The 14,012-nt window shown below is 39.5% G+C and overlaps 1 protein-coding gene across 1 annotated transcript in view; it reads left to right on the plus strand.

Moving 5' to 3' along the window:
• The window catches only part of FLT1 (fms related receptor tyrosine kinase 1), a 136,254-nt gene that overhangs the window by 36,505 nt on the left and 85,737 nt on the right, over nt 1–14,012 (plus strand). Inside the window, exons 8-10 of the mRNA XM_063305729.1 lie at nt 201–318; nt 10,950–11,119; nt 12,073–12,229. Of these exons, the coding sequence (XP_063161799.1) occupies nt 201–318; nt 10,950–11,119; nt 12,073–12,229 (445 nt within the window). The remainder of the gene's footprint in view (nt 1–200; nt 319–10,949; nt 11,120–12,072; nt 12,230–14,012) is intronic.

Consider the following 14,012-nt stretch of genomic DNA (forward strand, 5'->3'; position numbering starts at 1 on the left):
TTTACTGGGTGATTAGTGAGGGCATCCTGAAGAGGGCTTCTTATATTGCATCTAAAAGTATTCCTACTGATATTGGCAGTCCCTCAGATAGTCTTTCATGTATAAATCATATTGCCTTTATCATACTTTAACTATTCATCAGTATCATTATCTTTAAAACATGATTGTTTTCTCTCTTTCTTTTTTTCTTTTCTTTAAAGATAAAGCATTTATCATGTTGCAACATCGACAAAAAAACAGACTGGATGTTATGTCTGGCAAGAAGTCCTATCGAATTTCTATGAAAGTGAAAGCGTTTCCTACACCAGAGGTTATATGGTAGGGTTACAGTTACTTCTGCATAGAGAAAGCAGCCACTTATTTGACAAGATAACCCATTTTCCCAGGATCAAATAGTTCACCTCCAAGTAAAAATATATTGAATAAAGATGTCCTGAAATGGACTTGGAATATCTGGTTTAATTTCCACTATTTAAGCATCTGTGAGATGGCTGTGTTCATTTCATTGCGATTTTGGTCTTGCAGTGAAAGGAATTCTGCATATTTTATCAGAAAGAGTACTGTAGCATTCTATCACATATTTAATATTCAAGGAAGAAATGTCAAATCATTAATTTTTAATAGATCCATTTTCAAATTAGATTTATAGTTTTCTCTTGTGTTTAAAATCTTTATGAAAATAAAATGTTGTTGGAAGATTTCCAAGAAAAAAATCAAAGACTGCCAAGAGCTTGCTGAAACAGTGCCTACGTTTTTTTCAGAGACTGACGTGTGCATTAGACAGGGGTGCACAATATTTATTGGGCCAAGAACTACACTAATGTTTGAATAGTATTTTGGAAGCCACATGGCAAACAAGGTTGGAACTATATAAAACTATTTTTAAAGTATGTGTGTGGTGGGAAAGGATACAGAGAAAGGATGAAAACTAAATATTGATATTATTTCTTTTAATTAATCTATCACATTTTAACATAAACACGTATAGTTATCCCAATATTTTCACAGTTTAAAATAAATTTAGAAGTATGTGATCCCTCAAATAGTTATTTCCTACACATGCAACACACACAAGGACAGAGTTTCATATAGAAGAAATGAGATAGCAGTGGTGTGTGGGTTTGTTGTTGATGTGCAACAGACTCAGGGAATATGAAGGCGGCATGCTTGATTCCTTGATGGGCTACATGCAAGCCCAAGGCCACTGGTTGTATATCTATGCATTCAAATAAGAATGTCATATTGTGGGACAATGTATCACTTTCAGGGCATCCAGAGCAAAGAGCTCTTATTAGGCTACACTGGAGAGGATCAAAGGATGGGGCTTTTATAAAGAGAAAACCAAATCAAAGCAAACTTATGAAGTTCCACTTCTAGTTTCTAATGGTGGCCACCAAATACCCACACAAAGACCATGCAGGGTGCCTAAGTCACCTTGCTCCTTGTTGTTCTCAAGCAACTGACAGTCAACAGAATGGTTCTGCAGCTGGTCAGAGCGAGCTGTACCATTATATAATGTGAAGCAGCTGCCACAGGCTGCAAGTTTGGAATATAACAGAAGAGTTGCAAGCCAGGCTTTTGTTTTGTGGCCAGAAGTTGGAAGAGGTTATTATAAGATTTTCTGCCACATATGTGAAAATAACTTCATTGGCTTTGGATAGTATACACATTGACTTGGTTGCATGGGAAGCATAGTTTCTGCTTTGCCTCAAGCAGGAAAACATGCTGTACCTGAATATAATGTTTTGTCATAACGCCTAGAAGCCCTTGTTAGCTTTATCCTCCATGAATCTGTCCACTCCTCTTTTAATGAGACCACAAGAAGAGCCCTCTTATTTTCCTCCCTCACAATTCAATGGACATATGAAAATTTATAAGTGTAACATATAAATCAGTTCTAACCTTTGTCACTGGCACAATAAAATGTGAACAATTGAAAGGGTATGTGTTGTCCTGTAAGAAAGGAAGTTATTTTAACTGGTGCCTAATTTTGAGATGCTTATTAAATTATATGAATTATATTTGTAGTGACTGAAATGACAAATTATTGTGGTCTTTGGTTCAGATTCACTCATTAGCAAGATAAAAACGGAGTTACTCGCTTATGATATAATGGGAACTTCTTCTCTGTCAGTGAGAGAATTGGCCCATGTGCTTCTCTCGTATAGTGAAGCCCCATAATAGCTTATTTTGTGAATCATTTAGGAATGCCCATGATATATTCCTTTAATGTATGTATGTATGTATGTATGTATGTATGTATGTTTAGGTTCACTTTTAGAACTGCCCACGTTTTCCATATGGATCTAATGTAATTCTCTATCAACCTGAGGTCTTGGACAAGAATTCCCATCATCCTGGCTGACTGGACATAACAGGATAACAGTAGCCACACCAAATTACCAAGCTGGGAAGGTTTCCTGTAATAGCTCTCTGAGTGTCTGTTTATTGATTCCCCCCCGCCCCTGGCTGCTCGGCATGGACATTGTAGCTTCTTCTTCTGAAGCAAACTCATTATGAAACCTGACTGAAGTCTTTTTGAATGAGGGAGGCAATGAAGGCAATTGCCTAGGCATGCAAAAAGTACTGAACATGACACAGTAATTCAGTCAGAACAATAAAACTATTCAATTAAAATGCAACCACAACAGTTATTATAGTGTTTCTCCTTCTGACTTCTGGAGAGAAAAGTTACATTAACATAGAAAAAAATATAAATCAGCCTTTCTCAACCTTTTGACCCTGGAGGAACACCTGGAACTCCTGTGCATTCAGGCTCAAAAATAGGCCAGGAGTTACACAATAATTATATTAGTTTCATATGTAGGCCTGTATACATGCACTAACAGTCTTCTTAAACTAAAAATAAGAATGAAACTTACCTCTTTAGTGTAAAGTTGCTTGGATTTGAAATATTTTTTTAAATAAATTGTGATGCCCCGGGAAACCCCTAGTAACCTCTCACAGAACCCTAGGGTTCCATGGAACCCTGGTTGAGAAACCCTGGTATAAATAAACAGTCTAGAATATTCTGTTCATGGACTCTCGCAATCTTAAAAAGTTCCTGAATCGGGCTCCCATGTTTTGTCTTTTTTTGTTTTTGGTTGAGGTCGTATACTTTCTCATTTTATTGCATTGTATGACTCTACCCACTTTTACTCACATCCTGCTCAGTTGATCAGCAGTTCCTTTGAATCACTGTGTAAACTAATCCATTACTGTACTTAAAGGGCCCTTAATATTAAGGCGATGAGGAATAAATATGTCAGTGCACAGAGGGAGACAAGAAAGCAGCTTTGCCTACTAATGAAATCAAAATATCACATGCTCGCTCACTCACTCACTGTAAAATACCAAGTTCCTATATCAGATTATTTTTCTAAAGATCTAAGTCATTGTATTTTCGTTTTTGTATCTTGTAGCCTAGCTCTCTCAATATGTGGCTTCTTTTGCTAATGACAGCTTTAAAAGTATGTGCCAATTACTTAAAGCCATGGTATTTGCTTGTAAAGGAAATCCCCCAATTTATTAATCTATGTATTAATTCAAGGAAGGCTACCTTTGCATCTTTCTCTCTGATAAACCTGTGAAATGGCTTTAACACTTTGGTGAGAAAATACTAGGTCTCCAGCAGGATTGGGAAGTTCAAAAACATCCTGAAAGAAGATAATAGCCAACAATTAATACATTGTTGCTATTAGAACCATGTGACCCTGTCCATGAGGTTACAAGAAATTAAGCTTGTCTCAAAATTGTTAGAAACTTTTATTTAAGGGTCTACTGGTTAATGGTCTAACAGAAGGTGCATTTCATAAACCTTGGAAGTGCACAAAAGTATGAATATAGACAGGTGATTCATGAGGTGAGGACAGTACTTCTTTGAACCTACTTTGTTCAGAGTATCAAGGCAGTTATGTCCCTCGAAGACATGTTGTTGGCATTAATGCAGAAGCATCATTAGAGATAAATGTCTTGGACAGATGAGCTCTAGAAAAGTGACACAGGGAGGGAGGATTAGTCCCCCTGCTCTATGCCACAATCTCCCTCAGAGTAAGACCCCTTATAATTTGGCCCCCAAAGGGGAATGCATTTGTTTTCTGCTAACCCATTGTTTTGCTACAACTTTCATACAACTTCTCTGGTTCTAATTGACCTTAGATTTTCTTGGCTCATGAACATAATATTTAAGGAGTGTTTTTGTATTACTTGCCTGTGAAACAATGGTATCAATTTTGATCTCATTTTTGTCTTTGTTTTCATTCAAATCATTCTAAATGGCAGTGGCTATTCCTGAATTCATTAGGGTTTCACAAAAGCTCTGCTGCAAGACTGATTAGGAAAACAGTTCCCTACGTACACACGTGGCTTTCGTTCACCATACTTGCAGCCAAATTTAATGTGTGCTCTAAAGCTTGGATTTCCAGCTCTGAAACAATCACATTTCTAAATGAAAAATAGAAGCTGGGGAAGAATTGGATGCAAGCCCAACAGCCTGGGAATGCTACTTGACCCTCATGTGTCATTGGATTTACAGGAGGCAACTGGGATGAGGAGCACATTTGCCCATTCACACCTAGTGGTTTGCTATGACTTTTCCTGACCTAGTTCCATCTGGCAATTGCCTCTTCAGGGACTACTTGGCTACCACAATTTACTATTCCAAGATCCAGTCTTAAAAAAAAGTTTGGAAGTTGCTGTTGGTGGAAAAATGTAGCTGCTAGGCTGCTAACTGGTGCAAGATAATAGGATTCATATGATTGCTCTACTGAAGGACCAGCGTTCGTAGCCAATTGTTTATCAGGTGCAATTTAACATCTTAAATGACTTAAGTTTTGACTAAGACTACTTCTCTGCTATTAGCCTGCTCAGGTTTTAAAATCTGCAGGAAAAGTCCTGTTTTTCTAGCACTTGGAAAGGGACCTCCCCTGTATCACTGCTAGGCTGTGAAATCTTTGCTTTTCTTAGACACATTTCACCTCTGAGAGCAACCAAGCCTCAAGTCTTTGACCAGAATTTCATGGTCAAATGTCAACTGACATGGTCAATTAAAATGGTTAATCATAAATCGTCAATTAATTTTATGTGTACTGTTATTTTTTATCTTACTCTCCTCTCCTCCTTCAGCAAAGGATCGTTACCTTGTCGTGGTGCTGGAGCTTGAGCACCTCAATGTGATCACGAACTTCTTCTTGCACAATTTAGGATCAGACTAAAGAGATTAGGGAAGACCCACAGATCAGCTAGATATGAGCTCACTAATATTCCTAAGGAATATGCAGTGGAGGTGAAGAATCGATTTAAGGGACTGGACTTAGTAGATAGGGTCCCGGAAGAACTCTGGACAGAAGTTGGCAGCATTGTTCAGGAGGCGGCAACAAAATACATGCCAAAGAAAGAGAAAACCAAGAAGGCAAAATGGCTGTCTGCTGAGACACTAGAAGTAGCCCAAGAAAGAAGGAAAGCAAAAGGCAACAGTGATAGGGGGAGATATGCCCAATTAAATGCAAAATTCCAGAGGTTAGCCAGAAGAGATAAGGAATTATTTTTAAACAAGCAATGCGCGGAAGTGGAAGAAGACAATAGAATAGGAAGGACAAGAGACCTCTTCCAGAAAATTAGAAACATTGGAGGTAAATTCCAGGCAAAAATGGGTATGATCAAAAACAAAGATGGCAAGGACCTAACAGAAGAAGAAGAGATCAAGAAAAGGTGGCAAGAATATACAGAAAACCTGTATAGGAAGGATAACAATATCGGGGATAGCTTTGACGGTGTGGTCGGTGAGCTAGAGCTAGACATCCTGAAGAGTGAGGTTGAGTGGGCCTTAAGAAGCATTGCTAATAACAAGGCAACAGGAGACGACGGCATCCCAGCTGAACTGTTCAAAATCTTGCAAGATGATGCTGTCAAGGTAATGCATGCTATATGCCAGCAAATTTGGAAAACACAAGAATGGCCATCAGACTGGAAAAAATCAACTTATATCCCCATACCAAAAAAGGGAAACACTAAAGAATGTTCAAACTATCGAACAGTGGCACTCATTTCACATGCCAGTAAGGTAATGCTCAAGATCCTGCAAGGTAGACTTCAGCAGTTCATGGAGCGAGAATTGCCAGATGTACAAGCTGGGTTTAGAAAAGGCAGAGGAACTAGAGACCAAATTGCCAATATCCGCTGGATAATGGAAAAAGCCAGGGAGTTTCAGAAAAACATCTCTTTCTGTTTGATTGACTATTCTAAAGCCTTTGACTGTGTGGACCATAACAAATTGTGGCAAGTTCTTAGTGGTATGGGGATACCAAGTCATCTTGTCTGCCTCCTGAAGAATCTGTATAACGACCAAGTAGCAACAGTAAGAACAGACCACGGAACAACAGACTGGTTTAAGATTGAGAAAGGAGTACGGCAGGGCTGTATACTCTCACCGTACCTATTCAACTTGTATGCAGAACACATCATGCGACAAGCTGGCCTTGAGGAATCCAAGGCTGGAGTTAAAATCTCTGGAAGAAACATTAACAATCTCAGATATGCAGATGATACCACTTTGATGGCTGAAAGTGAAGAGGAACTGAGGAGCCTTATGATGAAGGTGAAAGAAGAAAGTGCAAAAGCTGGCTTGCAGCTAAACCTCAAAAAAACCAAGATTATGGCAACCAGCTTGATTGATAACTGGCAAATAGCGGGAGAAAATGTAGAAGCAGTGAAAGACTTTGTATTTCTAGGTGCAAAGATTACTGCAGATGCTGACTGCAGTCAGGAAATCAGAAGACGCTTAATCCTTGGGAGAAGAGCAATGACAAATCTCGATAAAATAGTTAAGAGCAGAGACATCACACTGACAACAAAGGCCCGCATAGTTAAAGCAATGGTGTTCCCTGTAGTAACATATGGCTGCGAGAGCTGGACCATAAGGAAGGCTGAGCGAAGGAAGATAGATGCTTTTGAACTGTGGTGTTGGAGGAGAATTCTGAGAGTGCCTTGGACTGCAAGAAGATCCAACCAGTCCATCCTCCAGGAAATAAAGCCAGACTGCTCACTTGAGGGAATGATATTAAAGGCAAAACTGAAATACTTTGGCCACATCATGAGAAGACAGGACACCCTGAAGAAGATGCTGATGCTAGGGAGAGTGGAGGGCAAAAGGAAGAGGGGCCGACCAAGGGCAAGATGGATGGATGATATTCTAGAGGTGACGGACTCGTCCCTGGGGGAGCTGGGGGTGTTGACGACTGACAGGAAGCTCTGGCGTGGGCTGGTCCATGAAGTCACGAAGAGTCGGAAGCGACTAAACGAATAAACAACAACTCCTCTCCTCTCTTTTTATGTCAGTTTTTGTTAGTTTCTCAGATTGAATAGAAATGCAGGAAATACCTCAAATAAATAATATATAATGTTAATTAAAGTAAAGTAATGAGCAGACCTTAACATTATTATACTAAATATTTAATTTTAATTAGCCTTTTTTAACACCTAAAATTAAACCATATATTTTAAAAATATCTTACTATAAATTTTGGCAAATTAGCCATTTGTAGCATTTTACATGGTGTGCTTTGTTGGGCATACACTTGTGATGTGGCATCCGATCCCCAAATATCACACTTGGTTATACCCTCTCATCTTCTATGACTGGGGTGTATGGGGATGGGGGCTTCGAAAAGGTGCTGAGAGCCATAGCAGTAGTAGTAGTAATTGAATTATATCAGAGGAGAAGGAAACTCTTTTTTTAGGGTGGTCTGTCATGGAGTTTAACCAATTAGGCTGACTTTCAAAAGAAATAGTTACTGCATTTTGGGTGAGGATTTAGTCCAAACCACTGCACTCAATATAATAGACCTTCAGTATCACTGAGAAGTTTAGGGAAGTAACACAGAATCGTTCAAATGCTGACCTTAAATATGACATTTCAAACACTTGGAGTTATTTTCAGTTTCTTATTTTGTTTGTTTTTGTTGTTGTTTATTCGTTTAGTCGCTTCCGACTCTTTGTGACTTCATGGACCAGCCCACGCCAGAGCTTCCTGTCGGTCGTCGACACCCCCAGCTCCCCCAGGGACAAGTCCGTCGCCTCTAGAATATCATCCATCCACCTTGCCCTTGGTTGGCCCCTCTTCCTTTTGCCTTCCACTCTCCCTAGCATCAACATCTTCTCCAGGCTGTCCTGTCTTCTCATGATGTGGCCAAAGTATTTCAGTTTTGCCTTTAATATCATTCCCTCAAGTGAGCAGTCTGGCTTTATTTCCTGGAGGATGGGCTGGTTTGATCTTCTTGCAGTCCAAGGCACTCTCAGAATTTTCCTCCAACACCACAGTTCAAAAGCATCGATCTTCCTTCTCTGAGCCTTCCTTATGGTCCAGCTCTCGCAGCCATATGTCACTATGGGGAATACCATTGCTTTAACTATGCGGACCTTTGTTGTCAGTGTGATGCCTCTGCTCTTAACTATTTTATCAAGATTGGTCATTGCTCTTCTCCCAAGGATTAAGCGTCTTCTGATTTCCTGACTGCAGTCAGCATGCGCAGTAATCTTCGCACCTAGAAATACAAAGTCTTTCTGTCCTAACAACCAGGAAACACACTGAGACAAGGAACTGGTCTCTAATATTTATTGCTAGTACTTAACAGGAATCCTAACAAACTGAAGAAGCATGGGAAAACCCAGACATATAACCCCCAAGGGTTAAGGCGGCCCCGATCTGTGTCTCTTTGAATGGCTGAACAATTCATCAGTGCTATGCATGCGCTTGACAGTCTGGATGGGAGCCCCCTGCTCGCCATCCTTACTCATGACACTTTCACTGCTTCTACATTTTCTCCCTCTATTGCCAGTTATCAATCAAGCTGGTTGCCATAATCTTGGTTTTTTTGAGGTTTAGCTGCAAGCCAGCTTTTGCACTTTCTTCTTTCACCTTCATCATAAGGCTCCTCAGTTCCCCTTCACTATCAGCCATCCAAGTGGTATCATCTGCATATCTGAGATTGTTAATGTTTCTTCCAGCAATTTTAACTCCAGCCTTGGATTCCTCAAGCCCAGCTTGTCGCATGATGTGTTCTGCATACAAGTTGAATAGGTAGGGTGAGAGTATACAGCCCTGCCGTACTCCTTTCCCAATCTTAAACCAGTCCATTGTTCCGTGGTCTGTTCTTACTGTTGCTACTTGGTCGTTGTACAGATTCTTCAGGAGGCAGACAAGATGACTTGGTATCCCCATACCACTAAGAACTTGCCACAATTTGTTATGGTCCACACAGTCAAAGGCTTTAGAATAGTCAATAAAACAGAAATACATGTTTTTCTGAAACTCCCTGGCTTTTTCCATTATCCAGAGGATATTGGCAATTTGGTCCCAAGTTCCTCTGCCTTTTCTAAACCCAGCTTGTACATCTGGCAATTCTCACTCCATGAAGTGCTGAAGTCTACCTTGCAGGATCTTGAGCATTACCGTACTGGCATGTGAAATGACTGCCACTGTTCGATAGTTTGAACGTTCTTTAGTGTTCCCCTTTTTTGGTATGGGGATATAAGTTGATTTTTTCCAGTCTGATGGCCATTCTTGTGTTTTCCAAATTTGCTGGCATATAGCATGCATTACCTTGACAGCATCATCTTGCAAGATTTTGAACAGTTCAGCTGGGATGCCGTTGTCTCCTGCTGCCTTGTTATTAGCAATGCTTCTTAAGGCCCATTCAACCTCACTCTTCAGGATGGCTGGCTCTAGCTCACTGATCACACCGTCAAAGCTATCCCCAATATTGTTATCCTTCCTATACAGGTCTTCTGTATATTCTTGCCACCTTTTCTTGATCTCTTCTTCTTCTTTTAGGTCCTTGCCATGTTTGTTTTTGATCATACCCATTTAGTGTTAAAATAGGGGATTTTTGGGGGGTTATATATTCAAATGGTTTGATATTCCCCAGAAAATTTAAACTTGGAATGTCTTTTAATAAAGAAATAAATCAGGGGGAATTCCACATGCTCCAGGGGACTTGTGGTTGCTCTAACTCCTATCACTTTCCTATATCCATGTGTTTCCCTAACAATATTTAATAAAAGTAATGTATGACATATTGTTTCATGAATACTTCAAACATGTATTTATTTATTTATTTATTTGATTTCTATAGCCGCCCATCTCAGTGAATGACTCTGGGCAGCTTACAACAATAAAACTATAAAACAATTAAAACAATTACAATTAAAAGAGTTAAAATATAACATAAATACAGAATAAATATACTGTACATGGCTGCCAAGCGAGCAATGCATGAATGTTAATACAGCCAAGAGACAGGACCATCCACACTTTCGAGGCCCCAGGCCCAGGCACAAAGCCAGGTCTTCACGGCCTTACTTCACATTTCTTTTAACAAGTAGTACTTGAGTAGTACTGAGGAGATGAGTAAAAATGAAGATTATTAGCAGCCACATATTGCTCATATAATATGTAGTTCAATCCAGATGAATTTCGAATAAAACCAGTAAATTGTCCATTAATTAGCTTTTAAACATTTATAAAGTCTTGTAATCTAATCTGTTCCTCAAACCCTCAATGTCTTACATCAGAGTTACCCAGCAGGGCTGAATCTGGTCCTCAGAAGACTTGGATATGGGTCCCCTAAAAATTATTCAGTGCCTGTCAATAGGGATTGCTATTTTTTATTGCCATAAGTGGGAAATTAGTAAAGGCACAATTGGAAAGTAATCATATTAACACATTAATGTAATGTAAATTATATCAATTTCAGCTTTTATCCCTGCTGTACCTACTTCTTCATCCTGGCCTCAACTATGAAGTGTGCCTCTAGCATGCTACGAAAGAATAAGTGTGGTCCTTGATCCATAAAAATGTGCACCGTTTGTTTCCTATGAAATGTTTATATATTACATAGATAACATATGTAGTGACATCATAATCAGTTATGGATTTGGTTATCCTTTCACAGGTTGAAGGATGGGTTACCTGCTGCTGAAATGTGTGCCCGATATAAAACTAAAGGTTACTCACTAATCATAAAACATGTTGCTGAAGAAGATGCAGGAAACTACACTATAATGTTGAGCACCCGGCAGTGGAACCTACATAAAAACTTAACAATAAAACTCAGAATAAATGGTGAGTCCATAGTACTATTGATATCAGTGACAGTAAGCTGCAATTCTCCAAACACTTATTTGAAAATTAAGTCCTGTTGAATTTGGAGTAAACATAAACATTCTAAATATGATTCCATTGTCAAAGAATGTGGTCCTTATCCATAAAAATGTGTAACATTTGTTTCCTATGAAATGTTTATATATTACATAGATAACATATGTAGTGACATCATAAGCAATTATGGATTTGGTTATCCTTTCATGGGTTGAAGGATGGGTTACCTGCTGTGAACTGTGTGCCTGATATAAAAAAAAAGGTTACTCACTAATTATCTGACAAAGACATTAGTGTCTAGAAAAGAGCATTTCCACACTCAGCTTTTGTGTCACCAGCTGATGAGCCAATGAGCTGCACTACCATGCAAGTGTCTATAAAGACTGCTTGTTTGAGCCAAGCAGCACTGCCTGCAGCCAGTGCCCTGTTTTCGTCTTCACCTCATTGCATTGGCTTCTTACAAAAAGAAGGGGGAAAAAATATAAACAGGGCAGTCACTGTCAAGTGAGCAGCAAAATTGCTTCTCTGCTGGAGAAGAATGGGCTGGAAGGAGGTGCCCAGGCACTTGGATTCTGGAGAGAAGGGGGAAATTTAGAGGCAGGAGTTAGGACAAGTTGGACAACCTACAACTGTAGCTCCAGAGCAAGCCCTGAAAAACTGCTGTTGCAGCACTTCTGAAGTAGAAGTCAGACTGATTACCTTGAGGAGTTTATTTCTGACTTTCCAAGATTGTTGGAAGCCCCACTGCGCTATAGGGACACATACAGGCAGCAATGATGTCAGACAACACATCAACACACATTGCATGTGGAAGGGGCCAAAGTCTTAGTTTTTCTTTTGAGACAGTAATGTGCAAATTCACTCTATGTTATTCTAGAATAAAATTTCAGTTTATTCCTGTTCTTGTTTGTTAACAGTGAAACCTCAGATTTATGAAAAAGTGTCATCAATTCCTGGTCCTAATCTCTATCAACTAGGAACTAAGCAAATTTTAACATGCATTGTTTATGGTATTCCTCAACCTATGATCAAATGGACCTGGCAACCATGTCAACAGAATCATTCCAGAACAAGGTAGAGCATTTTAGATCCTTGCTTCCAGTATTCTATCACTGCTGTCCAATGTTGTTATTAAAAGTCTTCTTCATACAATTTGCAATTCAAATTAATATATTTGTGATGTCTTAAGGTTAAACTGCTCACCTAGCAGTTCGAAAACATGCAAATGTGAGTAGATCAATAGGTACCGCTTCGGCGGGAAGGTAATGGCGTTTCTAGTCGTCATGCTGGCCACATGACCCGTAAGTGTCTATGACAACGCCGGTTCTAAGGCTTAGAAACGGAGATGAGCACCGCCCCCTAGAGTCGGACACGACTGGACTTTACGTCGAGGGAAACCTTTACCTTTACCTAAGGTTAAACATTGTGGTTCAAAGTAATTATATACTGGTATTACAAGTCACTTACATAGAGAAGGAAGTGGGATGCCTTGATGAGGCAAAAGCTGGTTTAACTGTGGAGTTCTTGGCGCTCTCTGAGCCTGGTTGTTTGCTTGCAGATGTTTCATTACCCAACTTCATCAGTATTACTAGTTTTGTTCCTTGGGCAGGTCATGTTAAGACATTATTGAGATGAGAAGAAATTAAACAAGCTCTGTTTTTTACCCTGAAATTGTAGCATGCCTATACAATGCTTACAAACATGCTGCTTAATCATCAGTTTGAAGATCTTGCCTTGTATACATGTCAGACTGACAGATCTGTAGTTTCCTGAGTCCTCTGTCTTCCCTTTTTGAAAACAGTGGTGACATTTGTTCTCCAGTTTTCTCCCCAGTCCTCCAGGGGTTCTCTGTTTCATTGTCTGTGCTATGCTGCACTTCTTCCTCCCCCCAGTGGCACAAACATAACCAGCTAGGGCTCCATTTCCTTATGACAGAAGACTGAAAATAGGGATTAAAATGTCTGCCTTCTCACCCACACTCATTCATCATCTTCTTCTCATTTTCTCTTAGGCTTTTCTTGTTTTTCCAACATACTCACCTCATTCTGAGCTTTGACTTTTTTGACAAGAGTTTCTATAGTTTCTGGAGATTTTGTTGCATTCTTTTTTGCTTATGTTCCCCTTCTTCCATTTCTTATATATGTTCCTCCTCCCCTCACCTATATATGTCAGTACTTCAGATAACTCTGCATGTATAAAGAGATGCCTCTTTAGACATCTTCTATTTTTCCTTCTTGTGGGGATTGTTTTTAACCGTGTCTTCAGCATCTTATTTTGTAGAATTTCCTATTCTTCCTGGACACTTTTCTCCTTTAGAACTTCAAGATCTATCTTCCTACAGAGTTCATCACAATTTGTTCTTCTGAGGTCCAGTATGCTGGTCTTAGTTCATCTTCTTTTGCATAGTACATATTCAAGGATAGCCATCATCACTTTCCCCCACTTGCCATCTTTAATAATATTGCCATTGTTTATTTCCTTTATTTTGTTCCCAAGAATTGGTGTGGGGATGCACCACAAACGTCCGCTTACCCAATATGACTAAAATATACCACTGGGTTTTCTACCAAGAAAAACATGGTGCCATTTATTTCTGTAAACAACAAAAATCAAAAGAAGGGAGGGGCTGGGCAAGAGGGAGAAGAAATACGCTCCAAGGAGATGGACCAGATGTCAGCAGAAGGATGTTATGAAGGAGAAATGAGCAATGAAAGACATATGAATGGAAACAGGAGGCTACACTGTGGAAGAGAAGGAAGTTGACTATGCAAGAGACTGAAAACGTCCAGCCCAACTGACTGTTTGAAATCTGCTTCACAGTTGAAGAGTTCATGTGACTGTGGGGAAAGACAGCATG

The sequence above is a fragment of the Candoia aspera genome, chromosome 5 (assembly GCF_035149785.1).
Source record: "Candoia aspera isolate rCanAsp1 chromosome 5, rCanAsp1.hap2, whole genome shotgun sequence".
In the NCBI taxonomy this organism is placed as follows: Eukaryota; Metazoa; Chordata; class Lepidosauria; order Squamata; family Boidae; genus Candoia; species Candoia aspera.